This window comes from Rhea americana, unplaced genomic scaffold (genome assembly GCF_003343005.1).
Source record: "Rhea americana isolate MKP2758 unplaced genomic scaffold, rheAme1 scaffold_93, whole genome shotgun sequence".
NCBI lineage: Eukaryota > Metazoa > Chordata > Aves > Rheiformes > Rheidae > Rhea > Rhea americana.
The window spans coordinates 1390676-1412311 of NW_028187122.1; the positions used below are offsets into that span (position 1 = coordinate 1390676).

General features: G+C 37.6%; 1 protein-coding gene across 2 annotated transcripts in view; it reads right to left on the reverse strand.

Moving 5' to 3' along the window:
* Window positions 1-5967: 5967 nt before the first annotated feature.
* Window positions 5968-21636, reverse strand: part of FRMPD2 (FERM and PDZ domain containing 2) — a 66878-nt gene continuing 51209 nt past the window's right edge. The window contains exons 38-46 of one of the 2 annotated variants that reach the window (XM_085324716.1): window positions 19842-19927; window positions 17655-17740; window positions 15453-15553; window positions 12199-12347; window positions 10423-10513; window positions 8944-9278; window positions 7343-7558; window positions 6995-7057; window positions 5968-6078 (exon numbers count right to left, since the gene is read on the reverse strand). In XM_085324716.1, coding sequence (XP_085180842.1) covers window positions 6007-6078; window positions 6995-7057; window positions 7343-7558; window positions 8944-9278; window positions 10423-10513; window positions 12199-12347; window positions 15453-15553; window positions 17655-17740; window positions 19842-19927 — 1199 coding nt within the window. In that variant the 3' untranslated portion in view covers window positions 5968-6006. Of the gene's footprint in view, window positions 6079-6994; window positions 7058-7342; window positions 7559-8943; window positions 9279-10422; window positions 10514-12198; window positions 12348-15452; window positions 15563-17654; window positions 17741-19841; window positions 19928-21636 lie in introns of both variants that reach the window. The other variant, XM_085324715.1, reaches the window with a different exon arrangement.

A 21636-nucleotide genomic window follows, 5' to 3' on the forward strand; every position in this document is an offset into this window, starting at 1 on the left:
AGTAGTTCTGTCACCAGGGCACAAGTGACTAATTGCAATTATTATTGTAGCACTAGTGGTTTGCCCATAGGTGGCGGTATGTGCTAGCTTTTATTTTATAATACTGGTAGCGTTTGCATTTATTGTGTTTGCAATAAATCACACCAGACTTCGTTGTTAAGCAAGACCATAAACTTTAAACAGGAAGACAGTCAGAGAACAGTTAATGACCAGCCTCTCTGATTTTCTAAGAAAGCAGGAGGAAGCCTATTTTTAGTCACGCAAGTTTTAAAAACACAAGCTGGTACCTCTAGAAGTCTGTTACTCAGAATGGTCCTGTAGCCAAGAGCTCCCATTCTGGCTTGGGTGGAGATTTTAAGGTATCTTGCTGTTGAAGATGGGTGAATTACAGTGCACAGAGCAATGAGCATGATGCAGTCCTGAGTCCATGAAAGTCTGTTAAGGTGTTAAAGGAAAGAATGACAACACGGTTTTGCTCCTACTAATGAGTAATTTTGTAACTTAATAGCTGTAAGGTGGTTGTCATTGTACTTGCTTTAGAATTGAGATAAAATGTTAGGTGCAGAAAACTTAGCAGCACTCTCAATAGCAGTAAAACAGTCATTTTCCTGGTGCGTGATGACAAGACATGCTATTCCGAGGATAGAACTGCTATCTATCTCAATGTTAAGGATGACTGGCAAGATTTTTGCGCTACAGTATGAATCCAAAGACTAGCAGATGTTTACTTGTTTTGAGTGCTTGTTAGGACAGACACTACTTCCAACAGATTTGTCCTTTTGTTCGCATTTGTACTGCAGCTTGTCCTAATCAGTGACTAGGTTATTATGGTAGCAGGACTCAGAAATGCAATAGTGCCACTGCTGATGCAAGCAGTGTGACTGCAGGCATGGATTGAGGTTCTGTACCATGACATGGGTCTTGTATCTTAGGATGTGTACAAGTCAGTTCACTTTATATTCTAAAAGACATCACATCAGAAATGGGCCAGAGCACTATGATTCTGTTTTCTGACAGGAAAAAAAAAAAAAAAAATCTGACACAGAACCACAGCTTATGTCACCTGTGTTTAGTTCCCAGATTTTCCACAAACTCCCTGCATGACCTTAGACAAATCACCAACCACTGCCTCATTTCCCCATCTCCAAAATGGGACAATAGATCTTCCTTTCTTTCTGTTTTAGTCTGACTTGTTTACTTAGTGTGAGATTTTTAAAGAATGAACTATTCCTTGTTACATATGAGTGGATTTCAGTGAACCTTGATATTCATGGGAGTTTTGTGTGAGTAAAGATCAAGGAAGTGGGACTCTCATTTATGCAGTTTGTGGGAAAATTGTGTGTGTGTTCTAAATCATGAGCTGGTGGATGCAGCTGCTGTGATTTAGGATAATGCCAGACCAATGTGTTGATTGCACTTCATTACTGGAGATCACTGTCCCTGTTGGAAGCCTGAAGTGAAATTCTGCATATATTTCAGTTATTGCAGTTCCTCATACAGCATGTCAGCTTTAGTTGTCTTGATCAACCATAGCTCTTGAATCGAAGCCCAAGCTAGTTCTTTTTATCTTCAGAACACCTCTGTGTAATGATTGTGCCTAGTTTTTGAACCTAAAAATGAATACAACAAATGATAACTGTAGTTACAGAATTACATTGATATGAGCAGCAGTGCTATTAATACAGATAACAAGAAACCCACAAAACTGAAGTATAAATAGTGTGATATTTCACCAAAAGGCGTGTGGAGAGTGACAGGTGTATTGTGAATCACAGCTGCACATTGGAAAACCTTTCAGAGAATTACTAGAAATAAAGCAAATCTGTTGTTTCTTATTTAGAAGAAATACAGATTCTTGAATTAGAGTAGGGTGTCAGTATGGTCTGCTGTATTTCTTCCTGATAAATACAGCTGGTCACTAAAGCCATCATTTCTCTGATTTGCACTTCTAATCAGCATTTTTAAAAGCAGTTGGCTGAGAAATAATGCTGTGGCTATTCATCAGAGGTTCTTTTTCAAAGCTGGCTACAAATTTGTGCTTTGAATTTTACATACATCAAAAAAAATTTTTTTTCCTTACCCATGTAAGCATATATCTCAGGGAGGTACAGCTGGACTGTAGGTTTATAGTAAGTTCAGTTGGCAACATATATATAGATCTGTAGAATCATGAGCAGTGCCTAAGCACTGCTGGCATCAGAGGCCTCATTATGTAAGAATTCAAGCATTCATCCTTCCTCAGAAATATGCTTTTCTTATGTCTGCTTATCTACAGTGGCTTTGTTTCAGAGCTGTTCTTTACATCTTTTCCCGTGGAGATAATGTTAGCTAGAGAGCAGTCATCAAAGACATCTTCTTAAGGAAGAAAGTCAAAGCCAGTATTTTCTAAACTTTACCCATTATGCTCGATGAGTGCCTGGTCTTAGAATGCATATCAGGCTCTGAGAGATGGATGTCCAAGAGATGCTGATTTGAGTTCGCTATGAACCTAAAGTACAAAACAGTTTGGCATAGTCTGAGGCAGTAGGGAATATGTTAACTGGTAAAATATAACCATGTAGGACAGCTCAGCAGAGTTCTGAAGGACATAACTGCACAGAGCTGTGTTGGCTGTACCTTTCCCCTGTCCCCAAAACAGCTGATGGCACCAGAGATGTTACTGTAAGTAAATAATAGATTTAAATCTCTTGATACAAATACTTAAGTTGGAGAAAGCAGATCCCCTTACAGATGAAATTCCTTATGCTGAAATGAGTCTTAATAGTCTTCTAGCTGTTGTTCTAAGTTTGTCTATGCTTGAAGCTCAGTGCCTAGTCTATAAAGGACATGAGATCTTCTAGTAATGTAATGTAAAAGAAGACACCAGTGAGATGTACAGCATCCTGTTTAAGAAGCAGTTTAAAAGTGAAGTGATTTGGCTTATTCAGGCTTATTCAGGAAGTCTGCAGCAAAGCTAGAAAATGAGTCTCTCACTCCTACCTTGAAAAGGGAAGCAAAGGAGAAATTGTTCCTTACTACTCCCAGCAGTTATACCTGCTAAATGCTTATCCCTTATTTCTTCAGCTTAAATGTTTATTTCTTCAAATATGGTGTCTATTGTAGGAAGAAGCTATATCTGTCATTGTCCTTCCCTCCTCAAAATTTATCTGCTGTCTGGACTGATTGTCAGCAGTGGAGTTCGTGAGAAGCACTAGTATGGAGGTGACTGCCCTTTAACTCCAGACAGGCACAAAGCTACTCACCCCTTGCAAGTCTGCAGCGTTCTTAAAATGTTTCCAGGCTTTGGGTTGAAAGACTTCTCTGTAGGTTCACCCCTGGACTGAGAGCAGGGACAGATGAAGGGCCTGTCACAAGTCAGGTGGTAAATCGATCTATCGGGTTCTGCTCAAAGTTGGTTTGAGCATCTCTGAGATTTTCTGTGTACGAAAGTTTCTTTGTTAGGTAACAGATTATAAAATAACTGAACAGACAGTTGTATTTTATCTCACTCCACTGGCAGCTCCATAGCCTAAGAAGATCAGATCTATGTAAAGGTGTGGGGCTAATCCCAAACAATCCCAAACTGTGTTTTGAGTGAGGATGTCAAGGTGGGAATCATAACCATAGCGTTTGTTTAAAAGCATTTCATTATAATACTCCTACAATATAACATTAAATATGGCAGAATGTCTCAGATCTACAGTTCATAGTCCGACTGCATTTGATAGAGGTCAGTGGTATCTGGGAATGTGCAAAAGGTACCAACGTGACAAAATTCATACACAGGGAAAGTGGGGGAAGGGGAAGTTTAAACATAAGCCCTCATTAATAAAAGATTATTTTTCCCCAGAGCCCTTACTGTTTGGTTAAGTATTACAACAGCTATTTCATACGAAGAAATGAAATGAAACACAAGTCAATATGTTTTCAGAAATCTTTTTAATATCCCTGTAAAACAAGAAACACTTCTGTCAAACAGCTGCAAAGATGATGCACAAATGAGGAATAAATAGCGCCACAAAAGCTATCTTCCGAATCCCAAATACTTGTTCTAAACCACAGAAAGAATCATCTTTGCATAAAATCCAGGAATATTTTCACTGAGAAGCTTTTTAAAGTTTTTGTGGTACAAAAAGTGAATTGTGCATTAGTGTGCAGTGTTATTTTGCATAGTAGTAAATGTACAATAAATAAAATCAAACTAAAAGGCCAAATACCAAATGGAGGTAACAAAGTTAGGAACAAAAATTTGGCTGATGATGCGTGATAAAATTGTGCAAACAGTCCTTTATATGCAACATAAATATAGTAAATTCGTAATATAGCGAGAATAATGCTTTCTAGAAGGCTCAAATTCAATTAATTTAAGACAAAACATTAGATTTTGTTTGTATTTACACTGATATAAGTCCAGAGTTATTCCACTGTTTTAGAGTTACTCTGGATTTCTGTCAGTGTGATTGAAATTAAGCATTTGGCTCATATAAATCCTATTTCCAGTTTTTCCTGACTTCCAGCAAAGTATCTGAGGGCAGAAAGCCAAAAATGGCCCTTGGCCTTAATCACGATTGTATTACAGTGGCTTTTTCTAAAAGTCAGATTTTTATTTTGTATTTAATGCCTCATTCTTTCTGAGTCATAAACCTCTCATTCTCATTCATAATGAAAAGAAATAGCTATTTTATTGTCTTTTCAATACTGTAGTTTTATAGTTAAATGCCTATTAATATATTCTCCTTTCTTGAAATCAGTGAATTTTTTAAAATATGTACAATTTAGTCAAATAAGTGCTGTTACCATTTCCTATGTGTGAAAGTTACTCTTCCAATGTATATCTAATAATTCCACTGTATATATATATATTAGCTTCTAGATAAAGGAACTAGAAGTACTATAGAAATAGTTACAATCTTATGAACTCAGACAAATGAAACCCCGTAATGAACCGCCCTGTAAGAGACACCAGAGAGCCTTCTAAAGTTTAATTTAGGTTTAAACCTCACAGGGGTAGACAGTTGGGGAAACAGTAGATATCTGCTCAAATTCAAACTCTCACAAACGGAAACACTTTTTATTAGAGAAATAAACTGCACAGAGAGTTATTTACTCTGATTTAAAGATCTGATTCAGCCCGTACTGCAACCAATGGGACTTTCCATAAACTGCACCAGATCCTAAATAAGAATTATGTGATAGTTAATCAATGGAAATGATCAGGGAGAGAAGTGTAAAGGTGTGTGCCACAATGCACACACATACCCAGTTATTTCATCTGGTTTAGTATTGCATTCCTTTTTACATAGGTGCACAGTGAAAGAATACTAACACTATCTACAGCTGTTTCTGTCACTGGAAAAAAGTGAACATTTCTTCCAATTGCTAGAACTGCTTGCTACTTTGAAGAGCACTAGGTAGGGTTTTGAGGTGTCCTATCTTTCTATCAGTCTCTTGGTTTAAGATTTCCAGTGATGGCTGTATAAATTCACATGCTGGAGTGATACCTGGAAATGATTCAACTTTGTTCAAGCAACTAGAGGTAAATAAATGGAATCTTTCTACACAAAAAGCATAACTACAATAGAAAATACTGATTTGCAATACAGGAGCCAAAAGTGTATAACTATATGCAAGGGTTAGCTAATCTTCAGCCAACACCAACAGAGTCCTAGGTCTTTTCAGCCGGCCTTCGGACAGTAAAGCTAAATCTAGAGGCTGCTTTCTCCTCATCACAGTCCAAAAATATGTTCCTAACAGCTAACATGTTATTACAGAGAACACTCAAAGTGTCCATTGTAATTTACCAGTAGTGTTGCAGTTCTGGCTGTTTCTCCAAACTGCCAGCCAAGATTTAGATGACTTACCTAAAGCATGTTAAGCAAAGTTTAAACATAGTTTAAAAATCAGAGTAATCTAACAGAGCATGTAGTACAACACTTGTCCATCCTGGCTTAACATCCTTTTATAGCGATGGTTGAGTGGTCCCAGGGAGTCCAAGAATAATAGCAACAGGGAAGAGTCTTGTTGCAGTCAGTAGGGGTCCATGGCTTGAATGTTCCGAAGGACTTTCAGCACAACTTCGTAACAGAATAAATACTGATCCTGTATGCAAAGGCACCAATGTGAAATATCCAATAACATTCAACATGTTATAGACAAAGAATAATGAACTGGCTGAAATGCTGTTTATAACATTAGTAACTTTGCAGTGTGGGTACAATCACTTAGACAGTTAAGGACATCCTTGTTGTTTTTGTTCTATCATTCATAAAAGTTCAAGAATGCTTTCTTATTCAGTGAGGTACCTGTAAGCATGTGTTCAAGTCTCACTGATGTCAAAGGAGGTTATCTACAGGCATAAGTTTAGTCACGTGTTCAGTCATTATCCTGAAGATGTGCGTTATCCTTTAAGCATGTGCTTAAATACTTGTCTACGTAAAGAAAAGGGAACACATAGTGGCCTCTGTGTCACTTAGCCCAGCCTTATCCTGCTTTTCTTCACAGCTCCTGTTTGCTCAAAGTTCAGCTAAACTCATCTTGTCTTTTCCTATATGAAAACTCTTTATGGGGCCAGATTTGGCTAAATAGATGGGTTTACTGAGATGATAGCTCAGCAGCAGAGCAGTAGAGTTGAGTTCTGACTCAACTGAAGTGGTTGCAATTTTGCAGGGTAGTTCTTACGAGATCTTACCTGTTTTGTTTGTAATCCCTGTTACTTGCCTTTCTTTTTGCCTAAAACAAAATGTTGGCCCTATATCTGTACTGCATTGTTGTTTTGGACTGAATTTCAAGTGCCTATAAGCTACACCAAAGGTTATTTTCTTGTTTTTTATTTCAGCTATTAAGTATTGCAATTTTTATATTTGAATCTATACACACTTGCATGAAAAGTTGTCATTTTCCTCAAGTGAGAGGGCTAAAATTATGCTTTAAGCCTCTGATTTACCAAAGCATGTGGATGTGTACCATGAATTGGACTTTTTAAAATCATAGTCTGGTTTGAATATTGAGAACTTACCTTAGTTTGAATCATGCCAAAACGCTGATGTCTCAGATCTCTCACTATCTGCTTGATGTTGAACTATCAGGAGAGAACAGATCTTATTTTGCTGAAGTTCAAGTTAAAAAGAAAGATTTAAACATGTCCTGATAGCAAAGCTATAACTCAGTTCTTTTACACACGATGTATTTTTAATTAATGTCTCTGTTGTTCAGAACAATAAAAGCAAGGCTTATTCTATTTTTTAGGGTGAATTGTACCAGAAACTATTCTGCTCTAAGACTCCCATACATACCATTAACATACATACTGGTTCGTAGTACATAATGCATTGCAATACTTAACAATGACTTGTTTGATACTTACACATAGATCTTTTTCTATATAGCTCAGCAAAACTTCAACACACAGCAAAACTCCACTTCTTCCAATACCAGCACTGCAGTGAGCAACAACAGGTCCTGTCTTGTGAGCTTTTCTCATGTAACAAATAAATTTTACAAGCTGCTCAGCCAGTGTGGGAGTACCGTGGTCTGCCCAAGTGGTAAATTGCAAATGACTTACACTGCGTTTCTCTTCTGTCTGGAAGAGAAAGATTGGAAATGTGTATTGACTGAAATATTAGTAATATAGTTATATAAAGTCAACTGAAAAAAATGAATACAAGCAACAGAGGAAAGAGCTTTTGCTTTTTCCCCGGTATTTCCATCAAAAAAAGCTAAATGAAAAAAGCAAGAGTATTGTCATATTCTGGTAAAGGCTTGTATTATAAAGACCTGAGTCTATCCACTAACTCTTCTGCAAAATCATTATTTAGATAACTGAAGACAACACAAAAGAATCCAGGAGCTTTTAGGACTGAAGCCTTCCTGATAAAGTTCCAGTCAGGATGGCTTATGAAACAAAATGCTCTTTAGACAACCAAGGCATTCAGTGAATTAGAGCCATATTCATGTCAGGGTTGAAGAAACTTTCTGATTCTGTGTGCTACTTACTTACAGAAAGGCTGTGAGCTGCAAGGCAGACACCATAAAAGATAGATGCACGGAGAGAAGGTAGCAGTGGCTCCCAGGAGCCCTGTTACGCCTCTGTGGCCTGGGGTTGGGATGCAGTAAGTAGATGGGTTCTAAGGTTTCTTTCGGTTTTACAGAAATGCGTTCTCAGATGCCCCAGGCCTAAGAAATTTGCTTGATAATAATTGTGGATGAGATAATGAAGTTACTTGGTTGCCCTGTAAGGCTATAGTTATCTTATTTGTTGCTTAGAAAGGAAAACAAAGGTATTTGTAAAACTAGAACATTCCAGTACTGGTTACTGAAATTGTTTCGGTGCTTTGTACTCAAGAGACATAAGATCTATCATGTTTTCTTTGTATAGAAAATTTGTTTTCTTGATAGAAAAAAAAAATCAAGTTGATCTGGAACAAGTTAGAATCTTTTAAGAATTCCATGAACTAATCTGTCCTTTGAAATTGCTCTGAATTTTTAAGTTCCAATTTACATGTTCTTGCAACTAGGTTCTGTGTTTGTTAGGAGTTTAATTTGCTCTCAGATTTGTAACTTCATGTGCATTCGTGTCTTTGCATGAATGAAAGATGTGTCATTCTTTCTAAATTCTGGAATGAAAACTACCTTCTCCCCCTCTTTCTTTCCACCCATCATTATAGAACAGGAGACCACTCTGACAGCCCTTACTGATGATGTGATTTCATAAGAATAATAAGCAATTCTGAGCACACCAGTTCTGTGACTATTAAAGAATTAATTTTTGAACATTCTTGCCCAAAAGTGTGTAGTATTGGATCCTCTGCTTGTGCAATGAGCAAAAATTTGTCCTAAATTCATGCCTGTTATTCAAATGTTCACATTCTAAAAAATACCTAGCAAATATGACAGAAGAAACAAACAATAATCTCAATATATGTTCACGTAAACAATTTCATCTACAAAAATATTAACTAAACTTACCTGCTTGTTGATCACTTCTATTATTCTAATTATGAAGTATTCCAATATCTGGTAACTGCCTAGCCTGAGATGGAAATTAGCCAGGTCTATAGATTCATGTGGAGGTTCAGGCCAGTATCGATGACATTTGACTTTTCCTAGCTCCACTTCTTTTGTCATCATAGCAATCACATCTGATTCATTCTCCCAAACCATTTGCCAGAAATCAGCTATGGTGGAAGGCAGGGGCCCTTGAGTTATGATATAGAAATGTTCCTCTTCTCCAACTTTCATTCTGATATAACTTGCATTAATGTAGCCGTTGTTTTCTCCAAGAGGAACTCGTGTCTTATCATCTGCACAGAAACAGAAAGTTGGTCTTTCAGCTGTAAATCCGAAACTGAGTTCTACCATGGCTAGGATCTAAGAGATGGGGAACCTGAGCCTCTAGCAGCAAAATACTGTCTCTGATTTTTAGAATACATTTAGCTGGCAGCACTAGTATCAGTCACTGCTAATAAGAATTCCTGCAAGTACATTGTATGGTTCACTGCAGCTGTATTTCTCTTAAGGTACTTCCATCACACTCTGACAAGCCTTCTAATTAACAAAGAATTGTTTGGCAGTCATTCAAAATACTGTATTCCACACTGCTATTCATATATAGCATGGGGCCATTGTACCTGGATACTGGTAAAACAGGAGATCTGAATTATCGGTACTGTGTCACTAATATACAGAGGTGGCTATGTTACAAATTTTGTATGTGTAGTCCTGCTGCAGCAGTTTAGAAAGGCTTCAATGGTCCAAAAGGAAAGTGTTCTCTTGCTGTCATGATGCTTCTCAGAGAACAGTTTGGCAGCACATTGGAAATCAGGTTTGAGAGATCCCTGTTAAATGCAATCATTCAGCTCTTGAATTCAAATATTTCCTCTAAAATTACTTTTTATCAGTGATGAAACTTCTTTCTGGCTTAGAATCAGATCGGAGTCGAGTAGCTGAAAAATCAGGTTGGATATTATGCTTTCAGATACTTCCAAAAGAATCTTGTAGCTTTTCAAGAGCTACATAACTCTATGATTTCCTCTATTCTTTCCAGAATTCCACTGTGTCACAAGCATTAGACATAACTATAGATTTAAGTAGATTTAAAGAGCTGCTATTATAGTTCAAGTTACGTTTCCCCACAGAAATACAGTAGATCAATGTCTCTGAAAAGAGGGAAAGAAACACTAAGACAGCTGGCCCCCTTCCAAACCGCATGGAGGACGATGCTTCAGCAAGTTACATGCATGCAGCACAGACATCCTTACATAAACTCTCAGCTCCAACTCCACCTCTTTTGGGAAAATCTCACTGATTTCATTATTAGTGGAGCTCTCTGTGACTCAGGATGTGTTAGATTTGCCTCCTACATCTCAGTTTTATAGCTGTTCTTCTGGTTTCCCATGTCTTCATCCATTCAATGTGTGTGTGTGTCTCGTTGGTGTGTATACTTACATGGAAGAATATCTTGATATCTGTTTTTATCACGGTTTTCTGGTGCTTTGCCAGTTCTGCAGTCATCTATTGGTTTTATGTGTTCTAAAGCCTAGATCAAAGAGAAATAGTCAATCTATGTTGCTCATGTCCTTTACAGAGAACCTATAGAGTTAGTAAGCAAGTTTTACTGATGTATGTGACCAGGACTAATAAACAGAATTCTTGCAGTAGAGAATCACTACAACATGCTCTAAACTTTTAGGCCAGGAATTCAAATTACATTGTATTTTCTTCAACTTGTACAAAGTTCTGCTGAATTCAAACAAGGTTTCAACTCACATCCTCAATACTGGTCATTAAAGATGCCTAGTGTATATTACTGTAAACAGATGTTTAGAATAGTGTCTTTGCCAAAAGTCAGCATTCCTGATCAACGACATGCTGGCTGAATCACCAGGAAATGTCGGCAGATACTTCTCAGTGTCAGAAGAAGTGATGGATATAGGGAACAACACCAATGATATTAAGTGTAAATTACATGATCAAAAGTGTTTCATAGCGGATCTAGGGGAGCAGAATGCAGTGAAGCCAGGGAACCAGAAAGTGTAAGTTAATTTCATTTACATTTCACGACATTTCATTTCATTTTCTTTTGAGTTACCTTCACTTTTTTTCCTCTCTTTTACATCTTCATATGCGTTGTACCACCTTGCACCATGCTCAGCCAGCACATTATGCTACTGTACGGTGTATACAGCATGAAACACATGTGCCAGTTCTTTCACGTCTTCATCAGTTACTATAGCTTTTAGTTGGATAAAATACCCATTGACTTGGGCACGTCAGTGCTTTTCCTGTTAGATCTGGACATTTTCTGAGCGGACACAGGACTCAGCTCGTAGCATCTTATGCTACATAGTAATGGAAGGGAATGAATGGAAATTAATTTATATTCTTGAGCTTTGGGGAAAGTTAACAAATCCTGTAGACTTGAGCCTATGGGATTTTGTACTCAGAATGTCAGGGGTAGGAAGGAACTGATAAAGTCATGATTACTGTGGAAAAATGGGAACAATCTATTTTACTGATGCTAAGTACATCCATTAAAGAAAATTCCAGTATTGTGTTGAAGAATCATGAGATAATCTGTTCTTTGGGAAGTTTACTGAAAACCTCCATCCTGAGTACTTCATTTATATCCTGAAACAAGCTTATAGGGTTTTATAATTTTACACTTCTTCATAATTTATATGCCATCAGATGTAACTGTCTATTTTCATTATCCATGGAAGTATTTTATTCTTTTTATTTTCTGTTTTAGTCCCACAAGGTTCCTGACCTTAATAGCATCTTGTGGCAATATGTTCCATGGATTGCTGGAGCATTGTGTGAAATGTGTGTTCCCTTTCATCAACTAAGTGCTTCACCTAGTGAATTCCTAGCAGCATGGGTTTCTTGCTCTGTTGCAACCACAAGGACACTTTTTAGGCTGAAGTTCAGAGGAACTGAGGGAGCAACAGAGAAAAGATAATCTGTGCAAGAAAAATTAATCTGTGGCAGGATCTTTGGACAGGAAACAGTGTAAGTCTGATCTGCCTGTAAAGAGAGAGATCCAAATGTAACATCCCCCAAAAAGCACAGAGGGGAAGCCCCATTCTGTCTGGACTGTTTCTCTGAAAAAATGGGATCAGTAAAGATAGACAAACAGATCTCCCATATAGCATGTGGAAGGCTAATAAAAAGCTTTCTTAGCTTTACAAAACACTCAGATCTTAAAAAGAAATCACACTTTACCATAAACTCTTTTGAGACCTCTTGGTTCTCAATCCGTAGCTGAAGACCTCGAATAAGACCTCTGATGCCAGTCCTTGGATCTACTCCAGTCAGTGAGGGTTTAAAGTTAATTAACTGAGCCAGTTCATCTTCAGAAACAAAAGTCCTGCCTGTGCATTAACAAAAAGAACAGAAGAGTTTTTAATGAATATTATTCATAGCACATAGCTTTGACTTTAAAAAATAGGGGACTGTAGTACTTCAGTACATTTTTAAACTTACATTGGGGGAGTGAAACACAGAAAATACTTTTGGCTTAGTTATGTTCACAGTAGAAAGAAGAATAACAGTACCATGCATCCAAACAGCACCAGCTTTCACGAGATTTGAAAACGGACCTAACTGCTGGAACTGCTGGCCTTACACAGTTTCAAAATAGTCTCCTCTAAATAAAAAATTTGTAAATTTTAACATTATTTTTATTGATGTAGGAGACTCTGGCCACATCTTTGTAGTAAATCACCTTCATGCTTCCAATAGTTTCCTGAAAATTAGTATTGTTACACTCCACTGCTAGGAATAATCACTGTAAATTCTTCCTCCTCGTAGTCAGAAAATATCTTCTGTTCTGTTCATTTTACCTCATACTCTCCCTCAAAATCAAAACATGAAGTATCTTTCATGCACCAAAGCCAGGATTCAATTTAATAATCAGCTGATCCTGAAGAATATGTTCTTACTCAGAACATGACAGATTAAAAATATGGATAAATATTTAAATCTCCAGAAATATCACTTCTGGAGTAATTGAAAGGAAAGGCATATTAGTTCTGTTACAGTGAAAAGTGAAAACAGTAGTTCCTTTGGTAAAAATACTGGCTCAAGGCATAAGTAATACAGAATTTGTTCTTACAGTCATACACTGTTGTTGTCAAAGAGTAAAATCCCAATTTTCTCAGAAAAAGCCTGTAAGATAAATTCTGCAACTTTGCTGTAGGCTGAAGACAAGGAGCAATGCTCTCTGGTTTCTTAGTGTAAGATGGCATTGCTAGTCCATTACATAAATCCTGTACTTGCTATGTTTTTATCTTAGGTGATGACTTGTACCTGTCTTGCCTGAGCATCTAAAACTCTTTCTATTCACTTTCTATAGCCCTTAGAGGTGTAAGGGTTTCCTATGAACAAGTTAGCTGAGAGTGCCAGCGAGGACAAGCCCACCGCTCCAGACAGAGCAGGGCTACTTCCCATGCCTCTCCTTTTCCTCCGCGTTTCACCTGTTCCACCTGTACCTCAGACCTGGGCTTTTGGGTCATTGCAGGTTTGGCAGTAGGAAATTACCAGCTTCTAAATGGCGACAGTTTTGCAGTTAGAGCTTGAGCTTGACTCCCTGTAGGTTCACACACTCCTATAATTTCATTGCTATTGCATCTGTATGACATCAGGGCAAAAACCCTTCTAGTCCCATTGTGTTTTTCCACCTCCTAAGTAAGGTGGCTTCATTAAAGGAAGTAATCTTCCAAGTAAATTACTTTCATATGACAAAAGCCTCTGTTGCTGTTGCTGTTACGTTGGCAGAAAAAATGTCGTAGTTGATCACTATGTTTCCAGTTTTAAATTAATGGACTTTCCATGTAGTTAATAGGAGAAGGCCTGCTTAGTATTTTGGATCAAGGGAGAGATTTAGACTAATCATGTATGCCTGATGAAATGTGATTAAGAATCCTATGGGTGCTTTTATGCAGCTGTGCAGCCAGGTACACAGATGTTAGTTCACAATAAGCCTTCATGTATTGCTGTGTTCCAGGTGAAGTTAAAAAAAAAAAAAANAAAAAAAAAAAAAAAGAAAAAGAAAAAAAAGAAAAAAATATATCTTTGAGCAGCTAATAAAGGATACATCGATTATAGTTTTGTGTTTGCTAGCCAGCACAGCTTGGCAGCATGAAGGGGAGGATTGTAATTTACCTCTAATAAAAGCTACCAGCAAGTCATTGCTTCCACAGAGCCAGAAGCAGCAAGGAGAGAGACGTATTTCAGGGAATCTATGGGATACAGCAGCATCCTTTCACAAATAATTCTCCTGTTTGGCACAGAAGCAGCTGAATTTCCCTTAGGAATGTCTATGCAATTTCCTTCTGTAAGCTTTCTTCTGAGATCTCTGAGAAGTTTAGCACTTGATCTGTGAAAATGCTTCTGCACGTGTTTTAGCACATCTTTTCTAGCGTATTTAATGAAATTACTATATAAAATGGAATACAGTGATTGTAGGAACAGAGTCTTGAAATAGCATATGACACTTTCATTCTACATTTTTATATAAGCCTTTAAGTTACTTTTTTGAGGAGCTATAGAGAAGGGAGAGTAAGGGAGAGAAGAGAAGAATGATTTCAAGGACCTATTATATCTAGTTATAACAAATACATTTTGTTACATGTTCCTGAAATTTATTGCGTTAATTCTCAATGCCTTCTTCGACATTGTCTTTCATATATGAAACAGGCCTTCTACCACATCCAGGTCTGCTTTCTTTAGCTCTTGTGAGATAATCCATCCGCTTTTATTTTATTCATTTTGGGACAAATTAAGAATTTCAATTTTTAATTATGCACTGAAAATATCCCACAGATTTGCTTCTGACCCAAAATGCAATATTTATTTTATGGTTCAACCACTGAACCAGTGTATCATTTCTTTGTCTTATCTAATAGTTCATGATTTGAAAAAGTATTGTGATATTGCTCAAACTAATTCAGCAACCTTCTTTCTCTCTTACTTGCTTAGTTTGTACACCTAATCAAATACAATCAATGTGTTCAGAGATTATTTTCCCTTTAGGGAAGGACATAATACATGACATGATCTCTGTTTTTCTGGCTTTGGTCAGACATCTACTAAAAACAGAGAGAGAGTCTTCATTAGCTCAAGGAAGAGTTGCCGATATTTTTGACAGTGAATTCTACAGCTGTGGTGCACACAGAGGTGATGAGCAGATAGTGACCAGCAGAGTTGCCCTCCCTGAGTCTGTGAACTAACATTCAGTCTCATGTTCCCTCCTTCTAGCAGTTCTTCAAAGGAATTTGGGAGCTCCTGGTGTTGGCCTTCTTCCTGCTGAGGTCTGGTGTGTACCAGAGGAGAAAACTGTGTCCCACGTGGCCACAGTTAAGACACAAAGACCAGATCCTTAGCTTGTGTACGAAGGATTAGTGTTCATCTCACTATACGTGTACTGAGGGACTGGCCTATTGCATTAGGGAAAGGAGAAGTTTTTGCACAGTTACTTCTAGGTAGAAAGGAAGTCCTCTGGGGTGCATCATCCTCTTCATTGTTCCAGCTGTCTGATTCTGACTGCTGACTCTCTCTTCTTGTGTAGCTTTTACATCTTGCATATCTGTAAAACAAAGGTAGCTGAATGGTCTTGCTGGAAGTGGCATAATTTGCGATAATCTGGCCTGTACAAAGGTTTTGGTTTTAATCTATTTTCAATTGCTTTTTACTTTCTTGAACAACTATTTTCAAGAATTACTTTGAATTTGGAAGAACATAAGCTCAAGGATTAATTGTATCTTTTTGTCTGGGGTACTGTTTGCAAACAAAGTTAATAAAAAAAAATACTATTATCTGTATAGGGTATTTTTTCAAAGAGCTGAGAGGATGGTTTGTATAAAATGCTACCAAAAACTGTATTTAAAGTTTGTCATAGTTAAAAATAGTTGAGAAACAGGATCGTATATGAAAAACAGTGAGGTTGTCATAGCTAAACAGGCCCAACTAACTAATACTGCCTGAACTATTTAGAGAATTATGGAGTCCTCAAATATGTTTTAGGTAGAAATTATGTCTAAAACTATAGTGAATTATTAACTATTATGAATACAATTATGTGTGCAGAATGGGTCATACATGCCTGTACTAGCCAAATCCAATACCCTGCACAGCTAATATTTTCTCTTAACTCTTTTAGGAGGCTTCAACATATTACAATATTATATAATCCTATCCTGTATAGGATTATAATACATAATGTAAAAAATAGAAAAAAGTTATTCTTCTTCTTAAGAAGGAGAATAAGAGAACAATGTAAGTAGCAGCTCTGCAAATATCAGTAACTATTGAAGACTGTGCAAGTTCAAGATAGCTAAAGCTTTTGAAAATAGAAAGTAAGACTACCAGAAAATACTGAAAATAAAATGATTCAGATCACAGGATGAGGGTCAGAAAGCTGGCTTAATTGCAAAACAACCAGGAGAGATACTTATTATCCTTACATAGGATAAGATAACTTAGTATTAGCAATAGATATATTGTTTATATCATATAAAGCAAGATAATTTAATAGTAATCATATCTGATTACCTGGTATAGAACAAGATAATTTTGTATTAATGATGAGATAATAGCTAGTGGCACTAAGCTTATGTTCATGCAGATGTTCCCACTTCAAAATGTTCCCAAGTCTTCTTTCAAACTTGGTCTCTGTATATGAGTAAGTTAGGGAAGATTTTCTTCCCTAATTGATTGGCTGGCTGTTATTGTTCTTACAAAATTTTAAGTTTTAAATGTAAGTATTTATAACCTTTTCTCCATTTATGTGGAATATAAGTGATGAAGAAAATAATCATATATTTCATATATTGTGTATCATTGCAATAAACAAACTGTCCATGTCTTATCAGTACTGCATTACTCTTTGATTGCCCCTTGTACTGTACATTTAAAACTTTAAGCAAAATTATTCTTTTCTTGTACTATGTGCCCACATACTACTTTCTTTGGATTGACATCCTCCACCACCTTCTCTTGGTCCCCAGAGGCCCAGGGTTCAACATCAGTATTACTACAGCTGTAGGAGAACAGAGTCCAGAACAGGCTGCTGGACATGCTTCAGACACTTAGCAAAACTCATGGGGAACCTGTCCGTCCCGAGTGCAGTTGGGCTGCCACAGCTCTTCTCGCACTTTCCCAGCTAGCAAGTTTAAAGGCATGTCTGCATGAGTTGCGGTTACACTTGTGGACTGTATTGTACATACATGCACAGTGTACAAGCCCTCAAGGTATTTTTCATGACCACAGTATTTTTATATTTGCTAGTTATTCTGCATCACTGGTTACTTATGTTACAGTAGATTATTTTTGTTCTCCAACTGGATAAGCTCCAGACTAGAATTTAACCCTACCAGTGGCATCAGTGGCAGCAGAAAGCTGTTAGCAATCCTGAGAACCAAGCCAGTAAGACCATTAGGAAAACGAGGGAATTTCTATGTAGATATGCCTAAAAGCTTTTGTCGCATTTCTCTTAGTTGTTGCATGAAAGCTGTTTGACAGCTTTCTGCAGATGGAGCTGCGTTTCGATAGAACTATATTTGTATAATTTGGGACATCTGTGTGTACTTACGTATCATATTGAGATAGCTCTGGAAATAAAAGAATAACCTATCTATAATAGTTATTTTGATAATTTTTACTGTGTCTGAGAGACTTACCTATCTGAATTCTTACTGGCAATATCCTGATATTCTGGTCCAGGCAGCTGACCTCGCAGAAGGGAATTATGTGTACTTTTGGGATCCTGTAGGTATAATACAAGAAAAAGTTGTGAAAAATCAGTAAAAAGAAACAAAGGATATAGCTACTTTCATCAATATTCTTTCTTATTATCTGACAAAAACGCATCCTTCTCTGAAGAAGGAAGAGGATGATAGAAAGTAGTTTCCACATCCGGAAGAAAGTACATAACTGACTCAGCACTGCGGGACTGACTGGAAGTAAAAAGCTCTATCAGTTGTATTTGTGAGCGTCATAGTAATGCAACCTTCAGAAATCTCTGTACAAGCTGGCATGCATGGCTGAACTTTAAAAAGGTTGGTGTTAATTATATCCTCTCTGATCTCATAAAGAAAGTGCAGACACAGGAATCATGATCCACAATCTGTTCTTTACCTCCCAACTCCTGGCAGCAGAAAGCACCAGTTTTTGAGCTGGAATTGTTGGTAATAATTTCCTTTTTTTATCCCAGACACAACGATGCCAGCTGTTAGAAGCAGGGTGCAGCTGCTCTGCAGAAGAAACACTCAACATAGGAGGCAGACGCTCGATTGCCCTCCAGATGGAGTAGAAGCAATAGTACTGGTGACTGTTTTTCAGTACTAGAGAATGATAACTGGATTCTGCATTCAGATTATGATGCAGGACATCTGCCTTCGGTTTATGGAAGTGGCTCTTCTCAGCTATAACAATTGACAGATAATTATTTAAATCTAAGTTCAGACTGGAGTTCTTCTTTCCCTGCTTAATATTCCAGATGCACTCAGAAAACCACTCCAGCATGTTACACAGTATAAACTATTGAACACTCCAAAGAGTCATTACAGTAGCCGACACTTGTATCTTACAAAATAATTTCTTTATATTTCTCCACTAGAATAGGGGAATTCATGGGTGCCTATTTAACCATGATTTCATTTATCCATGATTTCATTTATCCAGTTTCTGCGTATACTGACCACACTGACTGGAGAATGCTATATGGGTTTTTGTTTTTTCTATGCAGAGGAAAGATACTTTACTGCTGCTTTTATCTATCTGTTCTCTTTTTTTTATTATTCAATAGCTTGTCATTTTCGAAAACTATATAGCAGCGGTGCTCTGTAAAGTAGAGCACAAATAAGTAGACAGTGCTAAAGGCAAGCTGAAAGTAATAAAGAATAGAGACTTTAAAGAACCAATTCAGCAAAAATTTAAGCATGAGCTTAAAGTTAGGCATATCCTTTGCTGACCAGGTAGACTTAATCATCTGCTTAAAACTAAAAGAGTGTATTAATGCCTTGCTAATGCTGGAGTCTAGTAAAAAACCTGTAACCTTAGTAGAAACTCCTACTTCTGATTAATCTTATTTCTTTGGCATTCTTCTTTGTTAGATCATGGACATAACCTAGTTTTGATAGTATATTTTATCAGTCCCTAGCAGTTTATTTCCAACATTCATTCCAACTGTGTATTAAAAACTTTATCAATAGATTCCTCTTAAAAGTTTTCCTAGCTTATTCAGTTCAAGGATTTCCTCTGTTTTCCTTTTTTGTAGTTTCATTAACATTGGTTAAGGCAGCGTTTGGGGCATTTTTTAGCTCTGCAGATTAAAAAGACTTATATTTTCTGGAAAGAAGTTTTATAGTTGTATAACTCAGAAAGGATAGATGCTGTAAAATTTGAATGTGGAATGTGTTGGAGGACTTACTAAGATTTAAAAACATAACCCAATTTGAAGAAGTTTGAGAGCCTCAGAGTTATGAACATTAATAGGAAGACAGGTGAATAGCATTCTTCTGAAGTGTATTACATTTTAAGATACTAGAAGAATGATAAAATTAATAAATCATTCATTCCAAAATTATACAGCGCTAGAGTTAGCATTGCTTGTGCAACTTTCATTTACCCCCTATTTAGCGTATATATTAAGCTATGTGCTCATATGTGCTTATCTCAGTGGAATCTCAGTCTCATTCAAATGTTACCAGCTCCAGTGATTGCAGCACACTTCCCTCAAGTTAATCTTTTTTCATGAACAAGGTGTGGCTCTAAATTCGCTTGCCTGCATTGCGCCAAACCCTTTCCGTCCACAAACATATGAGTAGATTGCCTGATAACTTCTAGAAGCCTGAGTCAAATTTTACCTGGCTGCATATCTGGTTGCATTCCTCTTCTTCCTTGAAGGTGCAAGCAGGCTGAGCTCCTCTGCTTCCCTCAGCATTGCAGTCATCTGAATACAAAAAAATAAAATTGAAGTAAAATACTTCAAAAGCATGAAAATATAGATCCGTTTTTTCTGTGCAGCCCACACCATGGGACTTTGGTCTTGGAAGAGGAACTGAGATACAGGAACAGAATCTGAAAGGAAATATTCCTTTCCTGGTTGCTCTTGGAGGGGCAGAAAAACACAAATGACATATATCACTATTTAAGAAGCCAATGTAATTCAGGTGGCCAGAGGATGCACTGAAGTAGCTACCTGTATTAGTCAGAGTTATAAAAAATCCATAACAGAATTTAAATCTGCCCTTCCAAACCTAGACCATTCCTCTACAGTGATGAGAGATAAAAAGCACAGATTTGCTTTGATGCCATTTTTTCTATAATACCATTGGTTTTTACTAGTTCAGGAAAACAGTTTGAATTTCCCAGCAACTGTCTAATTCACCAATGTCGTGCAACACCCAAATAAACGTCCCTCCAGCTAATCCTATGAATTTGCACAGCTGAAGAAAACCTAGTCTCACCAAAGCCAGTGGGAGTTTTGCCAGGCCCTTTAGTGGAGCTAGAACTTCGGTCAGCCTTTTTACACCTGGCTGCCTCTCCTTTTCTGCCTCACTTATCCCAAAAATTAAAGTGGAGCTGGGATGGGGAAATGGACATTCTCCTTCCAAATCAGACCTGAACATAGTTCTTGCAGCCTTACAGAAAGAGGCTTTAAGGCATTATAATGTAAGACTGGTTGAAAAGTCAGTTGCCAATCACTGAGAAAGAAATAGGAAAACTTACATATGCCACTCCCTTTAGCTACTTCAGATTCATCGAGGTCGCCCTAAGTAATTAGGCCTTTTCTGGCTGCCTCTTCTGAGGGTCCCAATCTGGCTGTCCCAGAGCCCTCAACTGCCAGGGACTCGTAGCACCTTCTCCCCAGCTCTGCATACAACCCACTTGGCACCCCTGCATCTCTCCCATGCCTGTTTGTACACCTCTTCTTTTGGAAAAGCCCTGCTCTTGAGCTAGGTAAAGGACTCTCCAGTGCTCATGGCACATGCTGGGAATTCAGGAGAACTAGGTTTAGTCTGACAGTGAAACACTGAGGCCTGAGAAGTGTTATCCTTGAACCCTACAGACAGCTGCTGCCTAACCATGGAATTGCCTAGAATAGCTAGGCAAGTAGGTTTGCAAACTAGATGCATAAATGTTTGCTGTTAAATATGTCCAAAAACCGGTCAGCTGTGCTGTCCAGTCAGCTGGGGAGAAAAAAGATAACGATGACTGTGACTTCTTGTCTGAGGAGATTTGAAACAAAGCTCCTAATTTCCAGTAGGTAGGCCAGATGGTATTTTAAGGAGGAATTCTGCCTTCTTCCCATTGAAGCTTCTCCACACAGAAAGAAATAAATAAGTATTCAAAGAAGTAGAATGTTGAGGCCTATACATCTATAGTGTTTTGGTCATAGTCTGCCCTCAGAATAGTCTGTCCCTTCTACCACTCCCAGATTTAATGAATATTTAAATTTTGAGTATTCAGTGGAATAGGGGCTGCAATATATGTTTCTTTCCTTAGACTTAGTCAGCCCTCTGAGTGCTGCCGATGCAGGAGGATGTGCTCTTAAACTAATAGCAAACAGCCTGGGAATTAAGGCTTCTAGGTTTGAGCATGAGCAGGAGCAGGCACAGAAGGGAGAGGAGTTTTCTGCCAGACAGATCACAGGTCGTA